At 35.2% G+C, this 12,508-nt stretch overlaps 1 protein-coding gene across 1 annotated transcript in view; it reads right to left on the bottom strand.

The window, feature by feature from the left end:
• Nucleotides 1–1,042: 1,042 nt before the first annotated feature.
• LOC121368511 (vacuolar protein sorting-associated protein 53 homolog) overlaps nt 1,043–12,508 on the bottom strand; it is a 35,207-nt gene continuing 23,741 nt past the window's right edge. Inside the window, exons 16-19 of the mRNA XM_041493248.1 lie at nt 3,595–3,651; nt 2,612–2,663; nt 1,614–1,718; nt 1,043–1,366 (exon numbers count right to left, since the gene is read on the bottom strand). Coding sequence (XP_041349182.1) covers nt 1,202–1,366; nt 1,614–1,718; nt 2,612–2,663; nt 3,595–3,651 — 379 coding nt within the window. The 3' untranslated portion in view covers nt 1,043–1,201. The remainder of the gene's footprint in view (nt 1,367–1,613; nt 1,719–2,611; nt 2,664–3,594; nt 3,652–12,508) is intronic.

Genomic DNA, 12,508 nt, shown 5'->3' with positions numbered 1-12,508 from the left:
GACCCATCGCACACCAGGCAAGCTGTTTTGGAAATATACTGATGGAAACCAGTAAGAAAGCACATGGTATTTTAGACCAGATTTTATTCACCACTAGAGTAGCTAGGTCTGTATAAAGACAGTGGCGTAGCGTGGGCGGGGCCACCAGGGCTATTGCCCTGGGCGCAAAATTCTGGACTGGTGGGACTCTGGGAGTGCTGACGGTCCACTGGTTAGGGGGCACAATACTTGCCTTGCCCCGTGTGCTGGCAACCCATGCTACGCCACTGTATAAAGATAGTTTATTTTGTTTAATGACACCACAGTGCACTAGAGCACATTGATTATTAATCATCAGCTATTGGGTGTCGGTCATTTGGTAATTTTGACATATAGTGTTGAGGATAAAACCTGCTACATTTTCCCCATTACGATTAGTGGAAAGGGATCCTTTATGAATGCCTCGTTCCTGCCAGTGCACCACTAAGACTAAATCTCAAAATTACCAAATGTTTGACATCCAGTAGCCGATGATCAATAAATCATTGTGCTCTAGTGGCATCGTCAAATAAAACAAACTTTTCTTTTTGAATGCCATCCCACAGACATTATGGAACATACCACAGCCTTTGATATACATGTACCAGTCTTGATGCACTAGCTGGAATGAGAAATTGGCCCATCTATGGGGATCGATCCTAAACCGACCACGAATCCGGGGAGACTTTTTACCTGGGCTACATTTCCCCCTTGCCTGGGATTGAATGTCGGTACTGTGGGACTGACTGCCAGTAACACAGGTAACTTCCTAATACTGTGGATGATGGCTCTGGTTGCAGTCGATATTTGCTGTTACTATTTATGTGATCCCTTATTTCTTTCCATCAAGTAATTTTGCTCATTAGGTCCATACATTACTGACAGGACTACTGCAAAAGGCATCGTATGTGAAACTTTAGACATGTACCCTGTCATAATTAAGTCTAAATATCTGTAGTATTATGGGTGGTATCAGTGTTTTCTTCATAGTTATCTCATTATCAACAAAAACAAACATGACATATTTGAGATAAATATTTATATTTATGATTTAATGTCTTTGTTTTAAAAACCGATTCACTGTAACATGAATACTTACTAAATAATTTACTTTTACAGAAACACACTTTGTCTTCCATCAAATGACTCCCATTGTATTACATCGCAGAGTCAGTTTATTACATCACAGTCGTTTCTTAATTAACTTTTCTAGTTTTTTAATTCTGCTTGACTCTGGTTCTGGAGTATTTGAAGAAGCATTGGCACCACTCTGAGTTCCCTCCCCTAGATTAGGATTTCTCGCCCTGTACATCTCAATCAGATGGGTCTGGTCACTTCGTCGCAGTCCCTGCAAAACAAATCTCACAACAATGAAGAAGCAATGTGAATAAAAAACACATTTACTTATATCTAAAACTGATATCCTATTTTCATTAATTGAATATTTGTATGTAAAGTATTTTGAAACAATACAAACCCAAACATAATTACTAGAATGAGAAAAAAGAAGAAAAAAGCAAGTGTTAAATATGTCATGTTTAAACTGACTAAATACGTGTGGTTATTTTTCTGTTTTTATATGATTTACTACGTACCTTCATTTCCAGTACTTTCTGAAATTCATTGACATCGGAATCTTGCAACAGTCGAATAAAGTTATCAACAAACCCAGCCGGAGGTTCATGTGGTGACATCACAACCTACAAACAACATTATTTTAGTCACCAGAATGTTATGAGTGACTGTGTTTGAAAGAAAGAAAGAAATGTTTTATTTAACGATGCACTCAACATATTTTATTTACGGTTATATGGCGTCAGACATGGTTAAGGACCACACAGGTTTTGAGAGGAAACCCGCTGTCGCCACTACATGGGCTACTCTTTCCGATTAGCATCAAGGGATCTTTTAGTTGCGCTTCCCACAGGCAGGATAGCACAAACCTTGGCCTTTGTTGAACCAGTTATGGATCACTGGTCGGTGCAAGTGGTTTGCACCTACACATTAGCCTTGCGGAGCACTCAATCAGGGTTTGGAGTCAGTATCTGGATTAAAAATCCCATGCCTCGACTGGGATCCGAACCCAGTACCTACCAGCCTGTAGACCGATGGCCTAACCACGACGCCACCGAGGCTGGTAGCTGTGTTTGAAAACACAAGTTAGATACTAAAATGTCTACTGCATCATTTAACAGAATATTTACACGGTTACCCATAAGCATACAATATGGTGGGGAGTAAAGAAGGGCCCCCCCCCCCCCCCCCAGTGCTGGAGCAAACCCTCAAATTGGGACAAACATGATAGAGATATTCAGGTAAAATAAGCTGGAATGAAACCTCTTTACTCTATATTTTTATCATTCTACCCATAATATTGGTCGTAATCCATTCATATAACTGTTTGCCAATAATGATGATACGAATATTATAAATGTTATCCAGATTCTGGCATTTTCAATTAATTCGGGCAAAAATCATCATGCCCCCACTCCCCCTCCCCCCTACAGAAATGGGAGCCCATACACTTACAGGTTACCCAAAGATTCAATAAATAAATTAATTCTTTTTTGTATGGGACACATTCGATTTATACCTTGAGGATCATTTCTGCTTTTGTCATTCCCTTCACAACAATTTTGGTGAAACTGCAATGCAAAATAAAACAATTGTTTTAAAGTTGTAACGAATTTGCAAACATACATATAATGATTAACAACATAAGAATCTGTTTCTGCTGTATAAAGCTCTTGTGAAAATATCTCTAACATGAACTTCCCAATGACCAAGACGGCACAATCTTATGATTTTGTGAAGAAACCCACCAGCACTATTGGTTACCTAACTTAGGATCATTACGTAAAACCTGCCAATGTGACAGGATAAGTCTTGCCACAAGCAGCCTTTTGTATGCTCACCACATAAGACAGGATACCATACCATGCTCACCTAATTGTCTACACAGTAAAGTCAGATTAACTACAAAAACATTATTTTAAACTAAAAAAAATAACCCCATTATTAATTTACATTAAACATAGTTACATGACAATGTGAAACACTTCTGCCAATTACAAAAGTTAATGTAAATGTAGTGCATTGTACTGAAAATTGTAAATTTCTTTTTGAATTATGTATTAAAATAACATGGAAGGTAATATAAAACTTTGTCCCATCCCTAGCTATGCAAGACGGGTCCATTCTATGAAAGAAAGAAATGTTTTATTTAACGACGCCCATTCTATGATGTCAGCCCATATGGAATAAATCTGTCTTGTATAGGTTATGACGTCATTACATTTAACATGGGAAGTATTATTCGTTGGTAATATGACGTCATATTCATGCAAGTTTAAATTAAATTATATTTAACACATGAAACAGAAGTGGCAAATATGATAGTATAGTTTATTTATGATAAAATAGTCAAATAAAGAAGTTACTTTTTCAGTCATCTTTGTTTGTGTAAAATAATTGTTTATTTATCGAATGGATGCATACTTTTTCTATCCCACAAGACCACATATGATGGAGTCTATTAATCCTGGATATATACTGAAATGTAACGGACATAATTACCTGGCTGGAGCTTTGCGTGATATCTGTGAGCCAAGAGCGGTTATTGCTAGAGAACATCGATTAAGTAATCATCAGTTATTGGATGTCAAACATTAGGAAACCTGACACTTTTTGTTTTAACAACACCGCTAGAGAACATCGATTAAGTAATCATCAGTTATTGGATGTCAAACATTAGGAAACCTGACACTTTTTGTTTTAACAACACCGCTAGAGAACATCGATTAAGTAATCATCAGTTATTGGATGTCAAACATTAGGAAACCTGACACTTTTTGTTTTAACAACACCGCTAGAGAACATCGATTAAGTAATCATCAGTTATTGGATGTCAAACATTAGGAAACCTGACACTTTTTGTTTTAACAACACCGCTAGAGAACATCGATTAAGTAATCATCAGTTATTGGATGTCAAACATTAGGAAACCTGACACTTTTTGTTTTAACAACACCGCTAGAGAACATCGATTAAGTAATCATCAGTTATTGGATGTCAAACATTAGGAAACCTGACACTTTTTGTTTTAACAACACCGCTAGAGAACATCGATTAAGTAATCATCAGTTATTGGATGTCAAACATTAGGAAACCTGACACTTTTTGTTTTAACAACACCGCTAGAGAACATCGATTAAGTAATCATCAGTTATTGGATGTCAAACATTAGGAAACCTGACACTTTTTGTTTTAACAACACCGCTAGAGAACATCGATTAAGTAATCATCAGTTATTGGATGTCAAACATTAGGAAACCTGACACTTTTTGTTTTAACAACACCGCTAGAGAACATCGATTAAGTAATCATCAGTTATTGGATGTCAAACATTAGGAAACCTGACACTTTTTGTTTTAACAACACCGCTAGAGAACATCGATTAAGTAATCATCAGTTATTGGATGTCAAACATTAGGAAACCTGACACTTTTTGTTTTAACAACACCGCTAGAGAACATCGATTAAGTAATCATCAGTTATTGGATGTCAAACATTAGGAAACCTGACACTTTTTGTTTTAACAACACCGCTAGAGAACATCGATTAAGTAATCATCAGTTATTGGATGTCAAACATTAGGAAACCTGACACTTTTTTGTTTTAACAACACCGCTAGAGAACATCGATTAAGTAATCATCAGTTATTGGATGTCAAACATTAGGAAACCTGACACTTTTTGTTTTAACAACACCGCTAGAGAACATCGATTAAGTAATCATCAGTTATTGGATGTCAAACATTAGGAAACCTGACACTTTTTGTTTTAACAACACCGCTAGAGAACATCGATTAAGTAATCATCAGTTATTGGATGTCAAACATTAGGAAACCTGACACTTTTTGTTTTAACAACACCGCTAGAGAACATCGATTAAGTAATCATCAGTTATTGGATGTCAAACATTAGGAAACCTGACACTTTTTGTTTTAACAACACCGCTAGAGAACATCGATTAAGTAATCATCAGTTATTGGATGTCAAACATTAGGAAACCTGACACTTTTTGTTTTAACAACACCGCTAGAGAACATCGATTAAGTAATCATCAGTTATTGGATGTCAAACATTAGGAAACCTGACACTTTTTGTTTTAACAACACCGCTAGAGAACATCGATTAAGTAATCATCAGTTATTGGATGTCAAACATTAGGAAACCTGACACTTTTTGTTTTAACAACACCGCTAGAGAACATCGATTAAGTAATCATCAGTTATTGGATGTCAAACATTAGGAAACCTGACACTTTTTGTTTTAACAACACCGCTAGAGAACATCGATTAAGTAATCATCAGTTATTGGATGTCAAACATTAGGAAACCTGACACTTTTTGTTTTAACAACACCGCTAGAGAACATCGATTAAGTAATCATCAGTTATTGGATGTCAAACATTAGGAAACCTGACACTTTTTGTTTTAACAACACCGCTAGAGAACATCGATTAAGTAATCATCAGTTATTGGATGTCAAACATTAGGAAACCTGACACTTTTTGTTTTAACAACACCGCTAGAGAACATCGATTAAGTAATCATCAGTTATTGGATGTCAAACATTAGGAAACCTGACACTTTTTGTTTTAACAACACCGCTAGAGAACATCGATTAAGTAATCATCAGTTATTGGATGTCAAACATTAGGAAACCTGACACTTTTTGTTTTAACAACACCGCTAGAGAACATCGATTAAGTAATCATCAGTTATTGGATGTCAAACATTAGGAAACCTGACACTTTTTGTTTTAACAACACCGCTAGAGAACATCGATTAAGTAATCATCAGTTATTGGATGTCAAACATTAGGAAACCTGACACTTTTGTTTTAACAACACCGCTAGAGAACATCGATTAAGTAATCATCAGTTATTGGATGTCAAACATTAGGAAACCTGACACTTTTTGTTTTAACAACACCGCTAGAGAACATCGATTAAGTAATCATCAGTTATTGGATGTCAAACATTAGGAAACCTGACACTTTTTGTTTTAACAACACCGCTAGAGAACATCGATTAAGTAATCATCAGTTATTGGATGTCAAACATTAGGAAACCTGACACTTTTTGTTTAACAACACCGCTAGAGAACATCGATTAAGTAATCATCAGTTATTGGATGTCAAACATTAGGAAACCTGACACTTTTTGTTTTAACAACACCGCTAGAGAACATCGATTAAGTAATCATCAGTTATTGGATGTCAAACATTAGGAAACCTGACACTTTTTGTTTTAACAACACCGCTAGAGAACATCGATTAAGTAATCATCAGTTATTGGATGTCAAACATTAGGAAACCTGACACTTTTTGTTTTAACAACACCGCTAGAGAACATCGATTAAGTAATCATCAGTTATTGGATGTCAAACATTAGGAAACCTGACACTTTTTGTTTTAACAACACCGCTAGAGAACATCGATTAAGTAATCATCAGTTATTGGATGTCAAACATTAGGAAACCTGACACTTTTTGTTTAACAACACCGCTAGAGAACATCGATTAAGTAATCATCAGTTATTGGATGTCAAACATTAGGAAACCTGACACTTTTTGTTTTAACAACACCGCTAGAGAACATCGATTAAGTAATCATCAGTTATTGGATGTCAAACATTAGGAAACCTGACACTTTTTGTTTTAACAACACCGCTAGAGAACATCGATTAAGTAATCATCAGTTATTGGATGTCAAACATTAGGAAACCTGACACTTTTTGTTTTAACAACACCGCTAGAGAACATCGATTAAGTAATCATCAGTTATTGGATGTCAAACATTAGGAAACCTGACACTTTTTGTTTTAACAACACCGCTAGAGAACATCGATTAAGTAATCATCAGTTATTGGATGTCAAACATTAGGAAACCTGACACTTTTTGTTTCAACAACACCGCTAGAGAACATCGATTAAGTAATCATCAGTTATTGGATGTCAAACATTAGGAAACCTGACACTTTTTGTTTTAACAACACCGCTAGAGAACATCGATTAAGTAATCATCAGTTATTGGATGTCAAACATTAGGAAACCTGACACTTTTTGTTTTAACAACACCGCTAGAGAACATCGATTAAGTAATCATCAGTTATTGGATGTCAAACATTAGGAAACCTGACACTTTTTGTTTTAACAACACCGCTAGAGAACATCGATTAAGTAATCATCAGTTATTGGATGTCAAACATTAGGAAACCTGACACTTTTTGTTTTAACAACACCGCTAGAGAACATCGATTAAGTAATCATCAGTTATTGGATGTCAAACATTAGGAAACCTGACACTTTTTGTTTTAACAACACCGCTAGAGAACATCGATTAAGTAATCATCAGTTATTGGATGTCAAACATTAGGAAACCTGACACTTTTTGTTTAACAACACCGCTAGAGAACATCGATTAAGTAATCATCAGTTATTGGATGTCAAACATTAGGAAACCTGACACTTTTTGTTTTAACAACACCGCTAGAGAACATCGATTAAGTAATCATCAGTTATTGGATGTCAAACATTAGGAAACCTGACACTTTTTGTTTTAACAACACCGCTAGAGAACATCGATTAAGTAATCATCAGTTATTGGATGTCAAACATTAGGAAACCTGACACTTTTTGTTTTAACAACACCGCTAGAGAACATCGATTAAGTAATCATCAGTTATTGGATGTCAAACATTAGGAAACCTGACACTTTTTGTTTCAACAACACCGCTAGAGAACATCGATTAAGTAATCATCAGTTATTGGATGTCAAACATTAGGAAACCTGACACTTTTTGTTTTAACAACACCGCTAGAGAACATCGATTAAGTAATCATCAGTTATTGGATGTCAAACATTAGGAAACCTGACACTTTTTGTTTTAACAACACCGCTAGAGAACATCGATTAAGTAATCATCAGTTATTGGATGTCAAACATTAGGAAACCTGACACTTTTTGTTTTAACAACACCGCTAGAGAACATCGATTAAGTAATCATCAGTTATTGGATGTCAAACATTAGGAAACCTGACACTTTTTGTTTTAACAACACCGCTAGAGAACATCGATTAAGTAATCATCAGTTATTGGATGTCAAACATTAGGAAACCTGACACTTTTTGTTTCAACAACACCGCTAGAGAACATCGATTAAGTAATCATCAGTTATTGGATGTCAAACATTAGGAAACCTGACACTTTTTTGTTTAACAACACCGCTAGAGAACATCGATTAAGTAATCATCAGTTATTGGATGTCAAACATTAGGAAACCTGACACTTTTTGTTTCAACAACACCGCTAGAGAACATCGATTAAGTAATCATCAGTTATTGGATGTCAAACATTAGGAAACCTGACACTTTTTGTTTTAACAACACCGCTAGAGAACATCGATTAAGTAATCATCAGTTATTGGATGTCAAACATTAGGAAACCTGACACTTTTTGTTTCAACAACACCGCTAGAGAACATCGATTAAGTAATCATCAGTTATTGGATGTCAAACATTAGGAAACCTGACACTTTTTGTTTCAACAACACCGCTAGAGAACATCGATTAAGTAATCATCAGTTATTGGATGTCAAACATTAGGAAACCTGACACTTTTTGTTTTAACAACACCGCTAGAGAACATCGATTAAGTAATCATCAGTTATTGGATGTCAAACATTAGGAAACCTGACACTTTTTGTTTTAACAACACCGCTAGAGAACATCGATTAAGTAATCATCAGTTATTGGATGTCAAACATTAGGAAACCTGACACTTTTTGTTTTAACAACACCGCTAGAGAACATCGATTAAGTAATCATCAGTTATTGGATGTCAAACATTAGGAAACCTGACACTTTTTGTTTTAACAACACCGCTAGAGAACATCGATTAAGTAATCATCAGTTATTGGATGTCAAACATTAGGAAACCTGACACTTTTTGTTTTAACAACACCGCTAGAGAACATCGATTAAGTAATCATCAGTTATTGGATGTCAAACATTAGGAAACCTGACACTTTTTGTTTTAACAACACCGCTAGAGAACATCGATTAAGTAATCATCAGTTATTGGATGTCAAACATTAGGAAACCTGACACTTTTTGTTTTAACAACACCGCTAGAGAACATCGATTAAGTAATCATCAGTTATTGGATGTCAAACATTAGGAAACCTGACACTTTTTGTTTTAACAACACCGCTAGAGAACATCGATTAAGTAATCATCAGTTATTGGATGTCAAACATTAGGAAACCTGACACTTTTTGTTTTAACAACACCGCTAGAGAACATCGATTAAGTAATCATCAGTTATTGGATGTCAAACATTAGGAAACCTGACACTTTTTGTTTTAACAACACCGCTAGAGAACATCGATTAAGTAATCATCAGTTATTGGATGTCAAACATTAGGAAACCTGACACTTTTTGTTTTAACAACACCGCTAGAGAACATCGATTAAGTAATCATCAGTTATTGGATGTCAAACATTAGGAAACCTGACACTTTTTGTTTTAACAACACCGCTAGAGAACATCGATTAAGTAATCATCAGTTATTGGATGTCAAACATTAGGAAACCTGACACTTTTTGTTTTAACAACACCGCTAGAGAACATCGATTAAGTAATCATCAGTTATTGGATGTCAAACATTAGGAAACCTGACACTTTTTGTTTTAACAACACCGCTAGAGAACATCGATTAAGTAATCATCAGTTATTGGATGTCAAACATTAGGAAACCTGACACTTTTTGTTTTAACAACACCGCTAGAGAACATCGATTAAGTAATCATCAGTTATTGGATGTCAAACATTAGGAAACCTGACACTTTTTGTTTTAACAACACCGCTAGAGAACATCGATTAAGTAATCATCAGTTATTGGATGTCAAACATTAGGAAACCTGACACTTTTTGTTTTAACAACACCGCTAGAGAACATCGATTAAGTAATCATCAGTTATTGGATGTCAAACATTAGGAAACCTGACACTTTTTGTTTTAACAACACCGCTAGAGAACATCGATTAAGTAATCATCAGTTATTGGATGTCAAACATTAGGAAACCTGACACTTTTTGTTTTAACAACACCGCTAGAGAACATCGATTAAGTAATCATCAGTTATTGGATGTCAAACATTAGGAAACCTGACACTTTTTGTTTTAACAACACCGCTAGAGAACATCGATTAAGTAATCATCAGTTATTGGATGTCAAACATTAGGAAACCTGACACTTTTTGTTTTAACAACACCGCTAGAGAACATCGATTAAGTAATCATCAGTTATTGGATGTCAAACATTAGGAAACCTGACACTTTTTGTTTTAACAACACCGCTAGAGAACATCGATTAAGTAATCATCAGTTATTGGATGTCAAACATTAGGAAACCTGACACTTTTTGTTTTAACAACACCGCTAGAGAACATCGATTAAGTAATCATCAGTTATTGGATGTCAAACATTAGGAAACCTGACACTTTTTGTTTTAACAACACCGCTAGAGAACATCGATTAAGTAATCATCAGTTATTGGATGTCAAACATTAGGAAACCTGACACTTTTTGTTTTAACAACACCGCTAGAGAACATCGATTAAGTAATCATCAGTTATTGGATGTCAAACATTAGGAAACCTGACACTTTTTGTTTTAACAACACCGCTAGAGAACATCGATTAAGTAATCATCAGTTATTGGATGTCAAACATTAGGAAACCTGACACTTTTTGTTTTAACAACACCGCTAGAGAACATCGATTAAGTAATCATCAGTTATTGGATGTCAAACATTAGGAAACCTGACACTTTTTGTTTTAACAACACCGCTAGAGAACATCGATTAAGTAATCATCAGTTATTGGATGTCAAACATTAGGAAACCTGACACTTTTTGTTTTAACAACACCGCTAGAGAACATCGATTAAGTAATCATCAGTTATTGGATGTCAAACATTAGGAAACCTGACACTTTTTGTTTAACAACACCGCTAGAGAACATCGATTAAGTAATCATCAGTTATTGGATGTCAAACATTAGGAAACCTGACACTTTTTGTTTTAACAACACCGCTAGAGAACATCGATTAAGTAATCATCAGTTATTGGATGTCAAACATTAGGAAACCTGACACTTTTTGTTTTAACAACACCGCTAGAGAACATCGATTAAGTAATCATCAGTTATTGGATGTCAAACATTAGGAAACCTGACACTTTTTGTTTTAACAACACCGCTAGAGAACATCGATTAAGTAATCATCAGTTATTGGATGTCAAACATTAGGAAACCTGACACTTTTTGTTTTAACAACACCGCTAGAGAACATCGATTAAGTAATCATCAGTTATTGGATGTCAAACATTAGGAAACCTGACACTTTTTGTTTTAACAACACCGCTAGAGAACATCGATTAAGTAATCATCAGTTATTGGATGTCAAACATTAGGAAACCTGACACTTTTTGTTTTAACAACACCGCTAGAGAACATCGATTAAGTAATCATCAGTTATTGGATGTCAAACATTAGGAAACCTGACACTTTTTGTTTTAACAACACCGCTAGAGAACATCGATTAAGTAATCATCAGTTATTGGATGTCAAACATTAGGAAACCTGACACTTTTTGTTTTAACAACACCGCTAGAGAACATCGATTAAGTAATCATCAGTTATTGGATGTCAAACATTAGGAAACCTGACACTTTTTGTTTTAACAACACCGCTAGAGAACATCGATTAAGTAATCATCAGTTATTGGATGTCAAACATTAGGAAACCTGACACTTTTTGTTTTAACAACACCGCTAGAGAACATCGATTAAGTAATCATCAGTTATTGGATGTCAAACATTAGGAAACCTGACACTTTTTGTTTTAACAACACCGCTAGAGAACATCGATTAAGTAATCATCAGTTATTGGATGTCAAACATTAGGAAACCTGACACTTTTTGTTTTAACAACACCGCTAGAGAACATCGATTAAGTAATCATCAGTTATTGGATGTCAAACATTAGGAAACCTGACACTTTTTGTTTTAACAACACCGCTAGAGAACATCGATTAAGTAATCATCAGTTATTGGATGTCAAACATTAGGAAACCTGACACTTTTTGTTTTAACAACACCGCTAGAGAACATCGATTAAGTAATCATCAGTTATTGGATGTCAAACATTAGGAAACCTGACACTTTTTGTTTTAACAACACCGCTAGAGAACATCGATTAAGTAATCATCAGTTATTGGATGTCAAACATTAGGAAACCTGACACTTTTTGTTTTAACAACACCGCTAGAGAACATCGATTAAGTAATCATCAGTTATTGGATGTCAAACATTAGGAAACCTGACACTTTTTGTTTTAACAACACCGCTAGAGAACATCGATT

The sequence above is a fragment of the Gigantopelta aegis genome, chromosome 3 (assembly GCF_016097555.1).
Source record: "Gigantopelta aegis isolate Gae_Host chromosome 3, Gae_host_genome, whole genome shotgun sequence".
NCBI lineage: Eukaryota > Metazoa > Mollusca > Gastropoda > Neomphalida > Peltospiridae > Gigantopelta > Gigantopelta aegis.
This window is presented reverse-complemented; position numbering and strand designations above follow the sequence as displayed.